At 42.0% G+C, this 19,404-nt stretch overlaps 1 protein-coding gene across 1 annotated transcript; it reads right to left on the bottom strand.

Moving 5' to 3' along the window:
* Window positions 1-1,334: 1,334 nt before the first annotated feature.
* On the bottom strand, window positions 1,335-19,193 carry LOC138080785 (tripartite motif-containing protein 54-like). The gene is made up of 4 exons (XM_068973637.1): window positions 19,020-19,193; window positions 15,645-15,803; window positions 13,544-13,714; window positions 1,335-1,958 (listed from the first exon to the last, which is right to left on the bottom strand). Exons 1-4 carry the CDS (start codon window positions 19,191-19,193, stop codon window positions 1,335-1,337), a joined length of 1,128 nt encoding a protein of 375 aa, XP_068829738.1.
* Window positions 19,194-19,404: the final 211 nt, after the last annotated feature.

The raw sequence follows: 19,404 nt of genomic DNA, 5'->3' as shown, positions 1-19,404 counted from the left end.
ACATTCGGCATTTTAGCCCACTTTGAGCCCATCTTGCTTGTTTTCTTGTTCTCCCCACAAGACAGCAAGAACCTTGTCTGAATATTCACAGCTGTGTCCCCATGTTCTAGAACAGGGCTCTGTACACACAGTAGATGCTCTATTATCTCCTGAAGTGTAGAATTACAAGCAAAGACTAGGGCAGTTCACAGTGGAGGCTGAGCTCAAAGGATAGAAACTTTACCAGCAGGAGTCCAGAAGTGAGAGCCTTAACCAGTAGACCATATGAAAAGCAGAGGGAGCAGCAGAAAGATGGGCCAGGAAAAGGAAGAGGTTTGGAGTCCTGAGAAGACCCACAGACTTCCATGGCTGGAGTTCCTGAAGTAGCCAACCCCAAAAGACCAGAGGCCTTGCCATCTCAGATCCCACTTCTCGTCCACAAAAGTTGCTGTGGAGGCAACCTTAGGACAGAGTCCTCCCTCCACCTTTGTGTGTGTGTGTGTGTGTGTACGTGTACGTTAGTGGCCCAGTCATATCCAACTCTTTACGACCCCATGGACTGTAGCCCACCAGGCTTCTCTGTGCATGGACTTCTCCAGGCAAGAATACTGGAGTGGGTTGCCATGCCGTCCTCCAGGGGATTTTCCCAACCCAACCCAGGGATCGAACCCATGTCTCCCACATTGCAGGCAGATTCTTTACCGATTGAACCACCAGGGAAGCCCAAGAATACTGGATCCCTTCTCCAGGGGATCTTCCTGAACCAGGAATCAAACCAGGGTCTCCTGCATTGCAGACCTATTCTTTACCAGTTGAGCTTCCCAGGAAACCCATCTTTTTCAGTTATTTTGAGAATGAAACTAACTCATTAATGTAAGAATGGCTAGTAGTGTTTATGTCCTAAGCATTCAACAAACTGTACTTATTGTGATGGAAAAACAACAAAAGCCACAGTCCAGAGCTAGCCAAAGCTTTCATTTCTGGGGGAGTCATTGCTATTGTGCTTTCTACTATCTGAGGCTCAATTGAGCTAAAAGTGCACACTAAGTCATCAGAACACAAAGCTGTTCTGTTCAGTTGTGCCAAGAACTCACCTCCTGCACCACCCACCCCGACTGCCAAGCCAGCAGCCCCCGTGATTCAAACCCTCCTATGTGAGCTTCAAGCAAGTAGTTTTTAAAGCAGATTTCCATTTAAAAAAGAAAGGCTTTGGATGATCAACACAAGACCAAAATCAAAAGAGAAATCACAATGTAGAATTTTTTTAGTTTCTTTTTAAGAAGCAAAGTCTAGCAACTTTCAAGTTACAGACAAAACGATAAAAGTTGTTGACATTTTGAGACGAAAATAATACCTTACACAGTTGATTCTCTAGACCCAATCTCACTTCCTTGTACTGAGTAAGCATGAGACGGGTTCCTAGGAAGCTTTGCCTCTTGATTTGGTTTTGGCCCTGAGCCCGACACTGCCTTGCACAAAATATCCTCAAGCACTTGTTGCGACAGACGGCCCTGCATGGCACAGCCTGCCTGCCAGGCCTCTTGGAGCCCAGCCATGCTGGCCGGCACTTGGTCAGTCTCAGGGAGGGCAAAGGCAGTGATGTCTATTCCTCTAACGAGCTGTTGAAAATAGCGCCTGATGGAAATAGTGTCCTTGGCGGGGACTGGTAGAGACACACTGCCCTCCACAAGTCTCTCCATCTCCCCCTTGAGCCTTTTATGCTCGTGGAGAAATTGCACTGCGTTAGCATGATGCTGCAGGAGCATCTTCATCTGCTGGTAAAGCTCTCGGGGGGCTTCAAGTTCCCGGGCAACCACCTGTAACTTCTCCAGCTTGGAGCAGTGCTCACTCTGCAGTTGCTTTTTCAAGGTGGCAATCCGACATTTGATGCCACTGAGCAGGCTGTCTCCAATGGCGTCGATCATGGCCAGTGTGTCAGTGGCGCTGGTAGAGAGTTCCCTGATGAGCTTCTCCATGTCCTGTGGAGGCAGCATGAACATTTCTTAGGAAAGACCTTCAGCATTCAGGCCTGGGCACCTGGTTCATGGCATTGCCTCTTCTCCTCTACTGAACCAAGAACTCCTTAGGAGTGGTGCCCACTGCTAGCTGCTAACCTACTACCCTTTTTTCAACTCTTTTCTACCAAAGAACCCTGATTCTTCCAGCCCGTGATGTGTGGGCAGCTAAAAATACTTACATTCATTTCCTGCTTTCCTTGTAGTTCGGGGTGACAAGGCGTGCAACAGAAGCAGAAGTCTGAGTTATTGGGTGCGGCTTCTGGGAAAGCTGCCTAAAAGTAGACAGATGCTTCTGGAACAAGTCTTGATCCTTCCCCTTTCTCCTGCCAGGACCTGGGGTCAGTGCCCCATGGAGTAGGCTCCTGGTAACCTTGTGCTGACAGGAGCACGAATGGCAAAGCTGAGAGAAGAGGGTGGAGCATCCAGAGGCCACTAAGTTGGCATTCTTGACTTTCTACCTATGGACATTTCATTAAGTTAAAAAATAAATGAATCTCTAATTTTTTAAAAAACTACAGCTTGTGAATTTCTATTACAATCAAATGTACACCCTTACTAAAAGAATACTCAAGTGGAAGGAGTTACCTGAATATTTTGAAGGGAATGAAATCACAAACCATCCATTGTGATCTTGCTAGAAAAAGTCAAGGTCTTTTACTCTGGACTCTCCATGGCCTACAGTGCCCTTCCCCTGTCTGGTCGGCCTGTCCTACAGCTCATCCTGTCAGCCTCAGCTCTGCATCAGCTCTGTGATCAGGTCTCCCCTCCGGGGGGAAGGAGTGTAGGGGAAACAGTGTAGACGCGCTCAGACGGTGAGGCCAGGCAGCCCCCAAGTGTGCTTGGGGGCTCTTACATCTGAATAGTCCTGCATCTTAGATTCCTGCCTTGAGCAAAGGAGAGCATGGGTGCTCAGAGAACTAAATGAGATGATGGACATAGTGTGCCTGACACCAGACCAGCATGTAGTAGGCACTTAACAAATTCATCTTCCATAGGATGAAGAGACTCTTCCATTCTATTGATAAATGCTTCTATAGGTCTCATATATGTCACCGTGGCTCACAGTAGTACAATATAATAGTACAATAAGCAGAGTGACAATATACAGCCTTGACGTACTCCTTTCCCAATTTGGAAGCAGTCTGTTGTTCCATGTCCGGTTCTATTGCTTCTTGATCTGCATACAGATTTCTCAGGAGGCAGGTCAGGTGGTCGTCTGGTATTCCCATTGCATTAAGAATTTTCCACAGTTTGTTGTGATGCACACAGTCAGAGGCTTTGGCTTAGTCAATAAAGCAGAAACAGATGTTTTTCTGGAACTCTCTTCTTTTTCAATGATCCAGTGGATGTTGGCAATTTGATCTCTGGTTCCTCTGCCTTTTCTAAAACCAGCTTGAACATCTGGAATGTCACGGTTCACGTATTGCTAAAGCCTGGCTTGGAGAATTTTGAGCATTACTTTGCTAGTGTGTGAGATAAGTGCAATTGTGTGGTAGTTTGAGCATTCTTTGGCATTGCCTTTCTTTGGGATTGGAATGAAAACTGACATTTTCCAGTCCTGTGGCCACTGCTGAGTTTTTCAAATGTGCTGGCACATTGAGTGCAGCACTTTCACAGCATCATCTTTCAGGATTTGAAATAGCTCAACTGGAATTCCATCACCTCCACTAGCTTTGTTCGTAGTGATGCTTCCTAAGGCCCGCTTGACTTCGCATTCCAGGATGTCTGGCTCTAGGTGAGTGATCACACCATTGTGGTTATCTGGGTCGTAAAGATATTTTTTGTACAGTTCTTCTGTGTATTCTTGCCACCTCTTCTTAATATCTTCTGCTTCTGTTAGGTCCATACCATTTCTGTCCTTTATCGAGCCCATCTTTGCATGAAATGTTCCCTTGGTATCTCTAATTTTCTTGAAGAGATCCCTAGTCTTTCCCATTCTATTGTTTTCCTCTATTTCTTTGCACTGATCACTGAAGAATCAAATGGGTATATCTTTCCTTTTCTCCTTTGCCTTTAGCTTCTCTTATTTTCTCAGCTGTTTGTAAGGCCTCATCAGACAACCATTTTGCCTTTTTGCATTTCTTTTTCTTGGGGATGGTCTTGATCACTGCCTCCTGTGCAATGTCATGAACCTCCGTCCATAGTTCTTCAGGCACTGTGTCTATCAGATCTAATCCCTTGAATCAATTTGTCACTTCCACTGTATAATTGTAAGGGATTTGATTTAGGTCTGCATTAAAATGATGTATAAAATAACCACATTTATTTAAGAATGTATTCCAATATCAAACAGCAAATTTCAACAATGCAAAACTGCAATTACTTTAATATATTTTCTTTTCTCTTGGGTTTTGAAACCTAGAAGTGGAAGAGCTGAACCAGTTATTTAACTTTTTAAAAAATTACCGAATTGTTTCCCAAAGTGTTTGTACTATTTTACATTCCCAGCAGCACTGTATGAGAGTTCCTTACCAAGAGTCTCCTACATCCACACAAACACTTGGTCTCTCATTTCAGATAGGTATGTAGCTGTATCTCATTGTGGTTTTCATTTGCATTTCCCTAATAACTGAGAATATTTTCATGTACTGTTTGCCATCTGCATAGCTCATTTGGTGAAAAGTCTATGCTAATATTTTGCCTATTTTAACTGATTTGTTTCTTTTCTTTTCTTCCTTTTTTTTTTTGGCCACACTCTGAGCCATGCAGGATCTTAGTTCCCTGATCAGGGATTGAACCTGTGCTCTCTATATTGGGAACGTGGAGTCTTAACTCCTGGACTTCCAGGGAAGTCCCCAAGCTATTTGTTTTCTTATTGTTGAGTTTTGAGAGTTTTTTATATATTCTTTATCTTTTATCAGATGTATTTTTACAGAGATATTTTTTCCTATGTTTTCTTCTACACATTGTGTGGTTTTAGTTGTTATATACAGGTCTACTGTCTATGTAGGATTAATTTTTGCATATACTGTGAAGGATGGATGAAGTTTTGTTTTTCTTTTCCTCCCTTTTCTTTCTTTCTTTGTTGCTGTTGCTGCATACAAATTTTCAATTGTTCCAGTACCATTTGTTGAAGAGGCTAGTCTTTCTCCACTGCATTGCTTTTGCAGTTTTGTCAAAACTCAGGTTCTATATGTGTACAGATTTGTTTCTGGATTCTTTATTTTGTTCCATTGTTTTATTTGTCTGTCTTTATGCCAATACCATGCTCTTTCGATTACCAGAGTTTTAGATTAATTGTTGAATTCAGGTAGAGTTAACCCTACAACTTTATTTCAAATTGTTTTGGTTACTCTATAACCTTTGCTTTTCCACATGAGCTTTAGAATCACCCAGTCATTAAAAAAAAAAAAAAAGTATGCTGGGATGTTAATTGCGATTGCATGAAATCTGTTGAAGTATTTGGGTAGAACTGACATGTCAATAACATTGAGTTTTGCTATGCATGAAGAGTATATATATTCCTCCATTTATTTACTAACAGATCCCCTTAATTTCTCTCAGCAATAGTTATATCATTTTGCTTCTTCCTTTCATATCTGAATGCTTTTACTTTTCTTGCCTAGTTGTACTGGTTAGAACTCCAGTACGATGTTAAATTGCAGTAATGAGAACAATATCATTGTCTTATTTCTGATCTTGTTGGGGGTGAATATTCAGTGTTGCAAGATTAAGCATGATGTTAGTTGCAGGTTTTCACAGATGCCTTTTATTATCTTCTATGTTGTGGTATAATGGGAAATATATGGCCTTTGTCCCTGGTTCCTGGTACAAAGCTCATAAAATTCTTGGAATTTCCTGAGTGATAGGTATAGATTTTGTTATTCATAATAAGCCTTTTTCAAAAATATATGAGATGATACTAATTAGGTGACTCTTGGTGGGTCCCTAGATAGCTTCAGGATGGATCTTGGTTGCCAGAAAGACCAAACATGACTGAAGAGTTGGAACTTTCAGCCCTCCCCTCAATCTCTGGGTTTTAGCCCTACCCTCAAACTCTGGATTTCAGCCCTGCTCTCAACTGGCGGTATAAAACTCTGAGAAGAGGAGAGGGATTAGAGATTGAGTTCAATCACCAATGGCCAATGATTTGATCATCATGCCCTACATAACTGGGGAAGGAAATGGCAACCCACTCCAGTATTCTTGCCTGGAGAATTCCATGGACAGAGGAGCCTGGTAGGCTGCCGTCTATGGGGTGTCACAGAATCGGATACGACTGAAGCAACTTAGCAGCAGCAGCAGCCCTACATAATGGAATCTCCTCAAAAACCCCTTTAGAAAGGGTTCAGGGAGCTTCCAGTTAGTGAACACTTTGTTATGCTGGGAGGACAGGACACGCGGAGAAGTCATGCGAGCTACCCCTCTAAATACCCCACCCCTCTTACCTTGCCCTGTGTATCTTTTCTGTTTAGCTGTTGCTGATTTATATCCTTATAATAAAGAGGTACAAGCAGTAAAGTGCTTTCCTGAGATTTGTGAATCATTCTAATGAATCATCAACCTGAAAAGGGGGTTGTAGGAAACCCAAGTTTATAGCCAGTTAGTCAGAAATACAGGATTCCAGTCGCAAGTCTGAAGTGAGGGCAGTCTTATAGGATAGCCCTTAACTTTATTAACTATAGATGGTTAGTGTCAGAACTGAATTAAGTTTTTGGACAATCAGTTTGGCCTCTGAGAACCAGAGCATCTGAGATATTACTAGATTGCTTAGTTTTATCAAATTAATATTGAATTCTTTCAAAAAAGTATTTTGTCTACTGAAATCATATGATTTTTCATTTTTCTTTTGTTATTATAGTGAATTACATTGCTTGTGTTTTGAATGTTATCACTGTATTCTGGAGAAAAAAACCCCTTTTGCTCGTAATGTATTAGGCCTCTCATATATTTTTGGATATGATCTACAAAATTTTAAGTGAATTATTACATCAGTGTTCATAAAAGGTATTGGTTGTAATTTTCTTTGCCTGGTTCTGACTTCAGGATAACCCTGGTCCTATAGAAAGAGTTGGGACAAATTTCCATTTCTTTAATTTTCTGGAAGTTTGTGTATATTTGTTATTGCTTCTTCCTTAAATGTTTGGTCGAATCATCAACAAACCTATATGGGCTTGGAGTTTTTAATGCAAGCAAGTTTTTAACTACAAATTTAACTTCTTTAACAGATAAATGGCTATTATAGCATTTCTTCTGGGAGAATTTTGATCATTTGTGTCTTTCACAGAATTTAATCTAAATTGTCAAGTTTATTGCCATAAAATTGTTTGCAATTGTCCCTTATTATCTGTTGGAGCCACTTCTCAGAAACCTGAAGAGTGATGATGTCACCACACAAACAAAGATGTGATGAAAAGGGCTATTACATAATGAAGCTTTCTGGAGGAGAACAGGGCAGCTTCCAACCAGGTCTGAAAATAGCTTTAGACAGCAAGAAAGCAGATTGGTTTGGAATTTTTATGGTGGTTATGAGCTGTGGAAGGTTCCCACAGCTAAGCTGGGCTTATGTGGTTTGAAATCCTGCAGGTGCCAAAGAAGGAAGCACTTAGGTTTGCTTATCAGCTTTTCCAGATTTTGATCAGAAGGGGGAGAGGGAAAAGGAAGGCTTTAAAACCTGTGAGCAGTTTAACATTAAACATAGAGTTGACTATTGTATTTTAAATACCTATAGAATTTGTAGTGATGTTACCTCTCTTATTCCTGGTTTTGGTAAATAATGTTCTCTCTCCTCTTGCTATCTCTATTTCCTTGAGTAGTCTGGCTAGAAGTTTAATTCTGTTGATCTTGAAGAACTAGTTTTTGGTTTTATTTTCTCTATTGTTTTTGGTTTTCTAGCTCATTTTTTTCTGCTCTGTCTTTATTATTTCTTTTATGCTGTTTACTTGGATTACTTCACTCTTTCTTTTTGCACTTTCCTAAGGTGGGAGCTGAGATTAGTAATACCGTCTTATTATTTTCTAATTTAAATTTCCCACTAAGTGCTGCTTTAGTGGCACCCCATGATACTAATATGCTTTGCTTTCATTTTTATCCAGTGCAAAATACTTTATAATCTCCATTTTGGTTTTTCTTTGACCTATGAGTTTATCAATACACGTTATTTAATTTCCAAAATTCTTTATGTTATTCATTTCTAATTTAATTCTGTTGTCATCAGAGAAACTTAACATTTGAAAAACTAGGATCATGGCATCCAGTCCCATCATTTCACAGCAAATAGAAGGGGGAAAAGCGGAAACAGTAACAGGTTGTATTTTCTTGGGCTCCAAAATCACTGTGGATGGTAACCGCAGCCATGAAATTAAAAGACACTTGCTTCTTGGAAGGAAAGCTATGACAAACCTAGACAGCGTATTAAAAAGCAGAGACAACTTTGCTTTGACGAAAGTCCATGTAGTCAAAGCTATCGTTTTTCCAGTAGTCATGTACAGATGTGAGAACTGAACCATGAAAAAGGCTAAATGCCAAAGAACTGATGCTTTTGAATTCTCCAGTGGTGCTGGAGAAGACTCTTGAGAGTCCCTTTGATAGCAAGATCAAACCAATCAATCCTAATGGAAATCTACCCTGAATATTCATTGGAAAGACTAACGCTGAAGCTGAAGCTCCAGTACTTTAGCCACCTGATGAGAAGAGCCAACTCATTAGAAAAGACTCTGATTCTGGTAAAGATAGAAGGCAGGAGGAGAAGAGGGTGACAGAGGATGAGATGGTTGGATAGCATCACTGACTCAAAAGACATGAGTCTGAGCAAACTCTCGGAGATAGTGAAGAACTGGAAAGTCTGGTGCACTGCAGTCTATGGGGTTGCAAAGAGTTGGGCATAACTTAGCAACTAAACAGGGAATGTACTTTGTATAAATTGAATTTTTAAAAACATTTAAAAAATAATTTTATTTATTTATTTATTGGCTGTGCAGACTTTTCTCTAGTTGCAGTTAGTGGTGGCTGCTATTGGTTGCAATGCATGGGGTTCTCATTGCAGTGGCTTCTCTTGTTGCAGAGTACAGGCGCTAGGGCATGTGGGCTTCAGTAGTTTCAGCTTAAGGGCTCAGTGGTTGTTGTTTCCAGACTCTAGAACACAGGTTCAATAGCTGTGGCACACAGGCATAGTTGCTCCATGGCACGTGGGATCCTCCTGGACCTGGGATTGAACCCATGTCTCCTGTATTGGTAGGAGGATCCTTTACCAGTGAGCCAACAGGAAAGCCCCCAATCCTTTTAAATTTGTTGATACTTGTTTTGTGGTCTATCTTGGTGAGCTGTGTGAACTTGAGAATGTGTTCTGCTGTTGTTGGGGGGGAAACATAAATGTTCCATAAATGTTAGTCAGGCCTGATTAACAGTGTTGTTCAAACTATATATTTGCAGAATTCCTGCATACCTGTTCTATCAGTTATCAAGAAAATGATATTGAAAATTATGGATTTGTCTATTTCTCCTGGTAGTTTTATCAGTTTTTGCTTTAAATATTTTGAAGATTCCTTATTAAATGCATAAACATTTCAGATTGTTTTTATTCTCTTGATTAATTGATCCATTTATGAAAATGAAATTACCTTCTTTCTCCTTGGTATTAATAATATTATTTGGCCTGAAATCTTCTTTGCCTGATGTTAATAGAGCCACTCTGGCTTTTTTTGACTCATGTTAGCATGACATGTCTCTTTCCATTCTTTCACTTTTAAGCTATTTGTGTCTTCATATAAAGCACATCTATCCAAGTTGGGTCTTGATTTTTTTCACTATGATGAAAGCCTTTTTAATTGGAGTGTTTAGACCATTTTCAGTTGATGTGATTATTGATATGGCTAGATTTGAGTTTTATCATCTTGCTATTTGCTTCTATTTGTCCAATCTGGTTTTTGTTCCCTTCCTCCTCTCTTTCTACCTTCTTTAGGATTAATTGTGTATCTTTTATAATCCTATTTTATCTCCATTGCTGGCTTATTAGCAATAACTCTTTATTGTTTTAGTGGTTGCTTGAGGGCTTATGGGCTTCCCTGGTAGCTCAAATGGTAAAGAATCTGCCTGCTATGCAGGAGACCCAGGTTTGATTCCTGGGTCGGAAAGATCCCCTGGAGAAGGGAATGGCTATCCACTCCAGTCTTCTTGCCTGGGAAATCCCATAAACAGAGGAGCCTAGCATGCTTAGTCCATGGCGTTGCAAAGAATCAAACACAACTGAGGGACTGTCAACTTTCTTGAGGGCTTATAGCACACATCTTTAACTTATCCCAGTCTACCTTCTTCTCACTTCACATATAGTGTGAAACCCTTATCGTACTGTACTTCCATGACGTCTCTCCTAGGCTCATGCTACTATTGTCACGTGCTTTACTTTTACATGTAACAAACGTCACATTACATTGTTATTTTAAAAACAGTGAGTTATGTTTTGAAAGATTTAAATAATATGAAAACAATCTTACATAGTTATGGTTTTCATTGCCATTTCTGGTGTCCTTTATTCCTTTTAGATTCAGATTTTCCTTCTGCCTGAAGGACTTCCTATAACATTTCTTATAGTGTGAATCTGCTGGTTATGAATTCTTTCAGCTTTTGCATGTCAGAAAGTGTTGTTATTTTGTCTTCATATTTTGAAAGATATTTTCACTAGATATAGAATTCTAGGTTGACTTTTTAAAACTCATATTTTAAAGATTTTTCTCCACTGTCTTCATGCTTGGATTGTTTCCAACAAGAAAGCAGATGTCATCCTTATTTTTGTTCTTCTGTGTGAAATGTGTGTGTGGTTTTCCTTTTGGGTGCTGTTAATATTTTCTCTTTATCACTAGCTTCAGCAGTTTGACTATGAGGTACTCTGGTATAGTTTTAGCCATATTTATTTTACTAGATATTTGTCAAATTTCTTAGATGTGTTTTATATATATATATATATATATACATATATATATATATATATATATATATATAGTTTTCATCAAGTTTGGTCAATATTTGGCCATTATTTTTTAAGATATTTTTCCTGTCCTCCCCCATCCTGTCATGTCCTTCAGGGACTTCAATTACTCAAATATTGGGACACGAAGCTGTTCCCCCGCTAAGTAATTCTGTTTTTAAAAAAATTCTCACTCTTCTCTGGGTTTCATTTTGAGTAATTTCTATTGCTATGTCTTCAATTTCACCAAGCTTTTCTTCTCAGTGACTAACCTGCTGTTAATCCCACTTAGCGTATTTTTCTCTCATCTCCAGAAATTTGATTTGAATCTTTTTTTATATCTTCCTTGTTTCTAACTTTTTGAAATATGGACTACAATTACAATAATTATAATTATAAATATAATTTAGCAACTGAAAAAACCAACAAATTATTATTTTCATTATGGGTCATATTTTCCTGCTTCTTTGCTTGCCTGGTAATCTTTGGTGTCATACATTGTGATTTTTTACCTTGTTTGATGTTGTATATTTTTACATTCCTATAAATCATACTATTTTGGGAGAATACAGTTAAGTCACTTGGGAAAAATGATATTTTAGCGCTTGCTTGCCTGGTGGCTCAGATGGTAAAGAATCTGCCTGCCAATGCAGGAGACCTGGGTTTAATCCCTGGGTTGGGAAGATCACCTGGAGAAGGGAATAACTACCCACTCCAGTGGTCTTGCCTGGATAATCCCATGGACAGAGGAGCCTATAGTCCCCGGGGTCGCAAAGAATCGGACACACCCTGAGTGACTAACACTTTCACTTTCGCTTCATCATTTGTTAGGTGAGTCTGGAGCCACGCTCATTCTGGGACTAAGACTTCCTGAGTACTCACTTCAATGTCTCATGATTTACAAGTTTTTCCAGTCTTAGTGGGAACAGGCTTTATTCTGATTCTGTTTGAGCTCCAAGCACTGCCTTCAGTCTTTGCCTGCGGAGCCTTTCATGGCACGAGGTAATTTTCTCACAGACAAGTGCTGAGCTCTGCTGAACACTCACAGGAGACTGCAGATCTCTGGTCTGTCTCTCTGTGCAGTGCTCTCTTCTCTGGACTCTGTCTTATGCACTTGAAATGTCTTGACCTCCCCAGAGGCTCAGTTCCATCTCCTAAACTCAATGAATCTGCCAGGTTTTACTTGGCCTCCCTCTTTCCACCCTTTCAAGCTCTCTCAAGGCAGTAAGTTGTAGCATTGTAGAGCTAATCTTGTGTATATCCTGTCTCTCAGAGATTAGTATCTTTTATTGCCCGAGGTCCAGTGTCTTGAAAGCTGTTGTTCCATATATTTTTATTTTGTTTTATTTTTCCAGAAGGGAGAATAAATTCAGACTTTGTTACTCTATCTGGGCCAGGTGAGGAAATAATAAAAATCCAATTTTAACCAATATTTGGTACTTAGAAGAAAATCTATAAAAGTCAGCCGTGATAGACAGAGATATTCTGCTCCAATCCCCCTTTCCAGAGAGGACTTGCTGCCTGTCGAGATATGACCAGCCTCTAGGTGTCAGATCCTTCGGGATTGCTGTGCCCTTCCCACATCAGCCTACATTTGGAGGCTGAGCAGAAGGACCTACATGCCTGCCCATTGCAACGCAACGTAGGGTACTCTGATGGGCAAAGCTGGATCGGGCATTGCTTGTCAGGCCCATGGCGTAGTTTGCCTTCTCCTCTGTTTCATCTACCTCCTCCTACTCTTACAGCTGGCAGTCTTGGATATCTTGTGCCGCAAACTCGGTCTCAGCTTCTGTTTCCAGAGACTCAACCTACAATGCCAAATGTTAGGTGGCTACTGTGGCCCAGTCCCCAGCAGCCTCTGCCTTGGCCATTCTGCAGATGGCCCTTCTCTACAAAAGCTAAAGTTTAGAATTTGTTTCTCAAAGACTATCTAGTCTCCTGTGTGTGTGTGTGTGTGTGTGTGTGTGTGTGTGTGTGTGAGTGTGTGTGTGTGTGTGTGTGTGTGTGTGTGTGTGTGACTTAGAAAATTTTGTTCTTTTGACAAATGTATCCAGAGATTGATTCCTAATATCTAATTTTGGGGGGACAGGGGAAAGTCATAAAATAAGGAAAATATACCATAAAAGCTAGGATGCATCTTACTTAGTCATCTTTTTTTTTTTCTTTACTTAGTCATCTTAAAAGAGCAAAGTGAAGTGAAAGTCACTCAATCATGTCTGACTCTTTGCGACCCATGGACTATACTGTTCATAGACTCCTCCAGGCCCGAATACTGGTATGAGTAGTCATTCCCTTCTCCAGGGGATCTTCCCAACTCAGAGACAGAACCCAGGTCTCTCACACTGTAGGTGGATTCTTTACCAGCTGAGCCACCAGGGAAGCCCCAAAGAGTAAAATGACCATTAAATGATCATTTTGGAATCCCTTCAAGCAAACAGAATTCAACCATTTCTCAACATGCACATTTCAAAAATTGACATATTTCAGAACACACTTAAGGAGACTCACTCTCTAGAGAATTTCTCCCTCATATTTAAATACTGCTTTTGTCAATGTAGTGTCCTCAAGAGAACAGCAATCATTTGAATGGAAGCCAAACATTACCCTGCTGTTGGAGAAAAGACATGAGCCATATGAGCCATACCCGTACTGCCTGTGCTGCGCTCTCAGATTTCTGCAGCACCAGCTGAATATCCTTGGCAAAGTTCACTTTCCTCTCTGCATAGGCATCAGAAATCTTGGCTACTGGGTGAGACTTGTGGTCCCCAAAGAGCTTGCATATTCCACATATTGGTTCTTCATCACTTAGGCACATCTGATTGACAACAGAAAAGTCAATGACACTTATTTCCCTTCTTGTTCCAGTCCTACACACTCAGAACCTTCTCTAACCTCAGGCTACTGACATTCTGAATGTATTCTTAAGCAGGTATCAAAAGTCAATTGCACAGGAGGCTTGATGTATGGAAGACAGAGATGGTGGTAGTACTAGGATGTTTGAATGGTAATTTAGTAAGCACATACCACACTTGGTATTTCTTGGCCTCCTCATAATGACCCTTTGATTTGGATAGTATTGTGTCCATTTTACAGGTGAGAAAGCTGGTAAGTCTCCACGTTGTTAAATGATTTGCCCAAGGACACACTGCCATGAAGGGATAGAACTGGAGTTAGAAGCAAAGTCATTTCCACTTGGCCAAGCCAAGGGCTGTTATAAAGATTAAATATGATGCATGGAACATGCTTGGTATGCCATCTGGCACTTGACAGACATTATACACATGGTAGCTACTGATAATATCATAAGGACCTCAACAAAGTTGACCCTGCTACAGGCTCAAGATAAACTGGGCCTATTTTAGATGAAAGGGATTGAGTAGGACCCTCACTGTCCTGCTGGCCCTTTCACTTGGCTAATGGGAGCCTTGGAATGAAACCTTATGAATGAAATGAAAACTTACTAGTGAAAACTTGGAATCTCAGAAAGGGAGGTTACTGCTGAGGGTGAGACAGAACCATTGAGAATTTGTGATAAATGAAACTAATTTTTAAAGGCGGAATTCAAAAAGAAAACCAAATCACATTGTATTATCTTGGGTGCTCTTAGTGGCCTGAGCTAGCCTGCCCCAAACATGCCATTTCTGTCCTTGCATGAGGAGGGGTGGCTGGAAGAAATGGAGCAGAAGCTGGTGGAGCTCAGAACAGCCCGGGAAAGTGGCTGAGGGCAGCGACTCGCAAAGAAGCCCTGCCCTCTGAGGACAGACCGTGGATATTCTGCCCCAAAGTGCTGGGGGCCCTGGAGCTATGAAGCCCTTTCTCAGAGCTCTGTCTATGCTTTAGGAGTTGGCTGCAGAGCTTCAAGCTAGAGCTGATTATAAAGACTCAGGAAAACTTTTGACCTTCTCCAAGGAAATCACTAACTTAGTTCATCCCTGACCATTATCAAAGCAACCTAAACCTGGTGGTTGGTGCTGCACAGTCTGTGAAACATGGAAACTGCCTCATTCTATCCCTCCAGGGTTGTTGGGGAAATCAAACAGGCTCAAGGTTGTGTACAGGCTTTGCTGACTGTGAAGAATGAAAGCTAAAGTGGTGTTATGTCTGATTCATATCTGAGTTATATCTGACATGGAGACCATAGATTACATGTGTCAAATTACCTGTGAAGATCTCTTAGCTGGGGAACATGGAATTAGAGTGGGGTACACATGGTTTTATTTAAATCACACTGTAGACATGTGTGTATAAACGTATAACATGTATAGCATCATACAAAGTACAGTAAAGAGTTCATATGGCATGTTGTATCAAAAACTCATGCTTAAGATTAAACATCAGAGTCATACACAGCTCTCCAAATGGCATATGGCCTAAAGGAGGAATGGCAGGTTCCTGGTCCCATCTTACCCTAGCCTCTCTATCTGACTGATCATGGGTAGCTAAATTCTCATAGATCTGACTATCGTGCAACTTCTTTGTAACTATGTGAGCCTGTCTATTTGTGGCCCCTTAAATCTTGCTGCAGTTTGCCTGACTGAATACCACACACAAACACACACACACGCACCAAACCCTGGACTCCATCACTAAGAACGAAGGTAGCGTTGGTATGTGCATTTGTCTGGAAAATAATCCTCTACTATACTCCCGAGCAAATATCTGATTTCAACAATAGGTTGCTGATTAATTTGACAGATTGGGTAGCTAAGCAAGAATAAAATAAAATTAAAAGTGTGATTGAATACCAGATTCACACTTTCTCCATGCTTTTCACATGTCTGAGCAAGTTGATTTTGCTCCTTGGTGTGAAGCGTCTCAAGTTCTTCCTTAAACTTCTCCAGTATGTTTTCAGCCAGGATGTTCCTCTGCAATCCATTTGTTCCCCTTCCCCTCAAATAAATAACCTAAAACACAGAATCGGCATGAGCTTGTGGCAAATTCCCATCATCAACTATGACATCGTTATGGGGAAGGATGAGACACCGCCCTTCCTGCACATAAACACCAGTGAGCGGGAAGACGGCCCAGGCCACCCCTCCAGGCTTTCAAAAGGAAATGACTGTGAAGACTCCTCATTCCTGTAGAATATCTCCTGCTCCAAAGCACTCTCACCTGAGCAAGTAAGTGCACTGTCTACAGAGACAGTCATCACAGACTCCATCAGATGGAGCAGGAACCTGCCTTCTTTGACCTTGTGAGTCTTGGTTAGCACCTGCTCTGTCTCCTGGGGACACTCAGGCCAGTGGGAAGACAGACCTTCATGAAGGACTGTGTGGTTGGATGTATAGAGGAGCACAGAGAAGGAAGGAATAAATCTCCTTGGGGTGAAAGAGGAGAGCATGACTGGAGTCTCAAGAAGATGCCTAAATTAAGCATTGAAGACCAAAGCATATTAGCTTTTATCTACTCTGTCCTGATGTTCTGGCATCTGGGGCTTGGGATGAGACCCTTCCCATGGGCTAGCCAGTTCCTCGAGACAGTAAAGGATTCACCTAGGGGCATGCATTTTACATGCAAACTGACAAATCTGGGCTCCACACCCCAACCACCTCCTTTGTATTTGCTGTTCCCCTACCGGCTGCCCTAGCCATTCAGGGCCAGATACTAGATATCTAGGGGCAACCCCGAGTCCCAGAGGCCGCTGAAATTATTCAAGCTGGCCAGTCTTAAGCCTTCTCACCGTACCTTACCGGTTTTCTTCCTGCAGAAACCGAAACAAAAGTCTTTCTTGTCCACATTTCGCCATCCCCCTGTTTCCTGACCCACTCTGATTTCCGCATGTGGCCTACTGTGATGCGGTGTGGCCCCTCCTCTTGGGGTCTATGAGTTACAAGCTATTTTTCAATGGCAATCATCTCCTGATCTGTTAGTGCTGTCATATCCAAATAATAACAAGGAAAAAAAAAGCCAAGGCTACATGCTACCATGAGGTTCCATCACAGTCCACTCATCTGTCAATAACCTTAAGTTCCACTTGTTTAATAAACTTTCATTAAGCACCTACGATGCTGGGAATGTGATAGTGAACAGGACAGTGCACCTGGCCCTACCCTCAGGGGTTTATATACTAGAGAGGGGAATAGATGCCAAACAACCAATGTGCTAGCTATAGCCACTGATTTCCAACCAGACAATCTAAACCCTTCTTGGACCCAGTTGTCTCTTGTGCAAAAACTAACCCATGGTAAAAGAAGTCTTAACAGTCTCTTGTGCGTGTGTCTTGGGGGGAAGCATATGGGGTGAAGGAAATGTTCTAGAGGTTGGTCCAGGTGGGGCTTATATGGAAATATATATATGTGCTTTATTGGGATAAAGTGTACCTCAGATGTCCTCAGTTTAGCAACTAAACAACAACAAATACCTGAGATGTGTGCATCACACACTTTACTGTGTGTATTTTATACCTCGAGGGAAAAAAGAGGTGGGTGAACTTAAACATCGTGACTTGAATTTTCAGCCTCGGTTTCATTATCTGCAAATAGAAATCCAGCCCATTCTCTCTATAAATGCTTAGATTCCTATTTGGGAATATGCATTAAAAGAATTATTATCATTATTGTTACAGTGAATTTTCACTTACTTCTTTGAAAAAAAGTGCCTACTTAAGCTTGGGGAGTGGGCTCCATAAAGTGGGCAGTCTTAAATTTAGAGATTATCTTGCCCATAATTCTGATACAGTAAATGTTAGCATATTTTTTTTCCAAGATTGTCCCTCTCTCTAGACCGAGGAGCTGGGCTGCTCAGCCCTCCTCAGCCAGCATGCCATTTCTAAAGGGATTACACCCTGCTCAGAATTTCCCTGGTCCCTCTGGGAAGAGAAAAAAAAATCATCTTTAGAGGGGCCGATCCTGCGTTTAAACCCCAGACTAGCCATTGGTACAAAATGAAAACATAAGTAAATCTAAGCATCTGGTGTTTTTGAACTGCTGCCCCCGCAGCTCTATACACATACAACCTCCTCACTGGCACCCCAGCCCCCATATTCAGTTGATAACCATTGGAGAGCCGGCACCTGTCTCTCCAATCAGCCCACCCTCCGTTCCTACTGACACAGAACCCTACATAACTTCCCCCTTACTGCAATCCATTCATTTTATATTTTCTTCCTTCCTTTCACAAATACCCAAAGGACCTGGAGAAACACCAGTCACAGTACTTACATGCCACCTGGGGAGAGAAACACCGCAGAAGTCATTGTCCAACAAGTTTCCATGAGAATACATATGCAGATAACAGTACAGTTTCAACACCAGTGCTATACGACCTTTTCCAGGTTAAACATTTCTCCTGGGCCCACTGCTTACAGGACAGCATGCAAAGAAAGCCTTTCGCATGACATGTAAGACCTCCTTCAACATGCCCTGACCTGCCCTCCTAATGGATGCCCTAAGTTTCCTGGCAGCTCCCACAACCCCACACCAAAGCCTTCTTATTTACTAACCAACTCCAAGCAACCTGGCTGCAGGCCCCCCTTTAGGCCCTTGGTATCTGCTATCCTGTCTTCATCTGCGCTGCTTTGTGGTCTCTCCCCAGCTGTCAGCTCCTCTGCAGTCCTTTGTGTCTCCAGTGCAGGGCCTCTCACTGTATAGAGAGCCACTGGCTCCTACAAGGATGTGTCTTGTCATCTCTGTATCCCTGGGATCCTGGCACAGTGACAAGGCCCCTAGCAGGTGCTTGAAAATATCCCCCTACCCCAGCACATACTGAATAAGTGAAAGCCGGTGTATTTTATCTCTTGGTGGTTCCGTTAGAACCTTCTAATATTAAACCACAGTGCATATCTTCCTGTAGCTCCTGTCTGGGTCCCACCATGTCTTCTAAGCCTGCTCCCCGCAAAATCCACTGATGTGCTTAGTCACTCAGTCATGTCCAACTCTTTGTGACCCCATGAGCAGTAGCCCACCAGGCTCCTCTGTCCATGGGATTCTCCAGGCAAGAATACTGGAGTGGATTGCCATTTATCAGAAATCTGCTGATAACCCTTCACAGATGTGAGTTCTGGCCAGTCTTCCTTTTGCAGGCCAAATAACCTTAGCTGTTTTATCACATAGATTCAAAGATGTGTCCACCAGAAAGAAATTTGCTGTGTCAGCAGCAGAAGGGCCCCAGGCCTCTCTTACTTTCCTACACACTGGGCAGCAGAACTGTCCGTTGGCGTGGGTGCAGTTCTGGCCCACCAAGATCAGCTCCAGGCACTGTTTGCAGAAGTTGTGGGAGCAGGAGAGGAGGAGCACGGGGGGCGTAAACAGCTCCATGCACACGGGGCAGGACAGTACCGCACCCAGGGCCTCCATGGCGTCCACAGCTGTCTGCCTCTCCCAGGCGGCCAGCCCCTGCCAGGCTTCTAGAACAGGCGTGGAATGCGGTCACAATAGACACAGCCGGGCTTTCCTCAGAGGATGGAAGGCGCAAGGGGCCGCCAGACACTCAGGGCCCCAGGATGTATTAGCAGGGAGGTGGCAGACCATGCCCTGCCAGGGAAATCCCGCCCACAGCTTATTTTTG

Source organism: Capricornis sumatraensis, chromosome 6 (genome assembly GCF_032405125.1).
Source record: "Capricornis sumatraensis isolate serow.1 chromosome 6, serow.2, whole genome shotgun sequence".
Taxonomy (NCBI): domain Eukaryota; kingdom Metazoa; phylum Chordata; class Mammalia; order Artiodactyla; family Bovidae; genus Capricornis; species Capricornis sumatraensis.
This window is presented reverse-complemented; position numbering and strand designations above follow the sequence as displayed.

Coding starts and splice junctions, on each gene's coding strand:
- LOC138080785 (XM_068973637.1), bottom strand. CDS start 19,193: ATGGAGGCCCTGGGTGCGGTACTGTCCTGCCCCGTGTGCATGGAGCTG. Junction 15,804..19,019: donor GCTGCCCAGTGTGTAGGAAA/GTAAGAGAGGCC, acceptor TCTGTGTTTTAG/GTTATTTATTTGAGGGGAAG. Junction 1,959..13,543: donor GCGCAGCACAGGCAGTACGG/GTATGGCTCATA, acceptor CTGCCTCCACAG/GACATGGAGAAGCTCATCAG.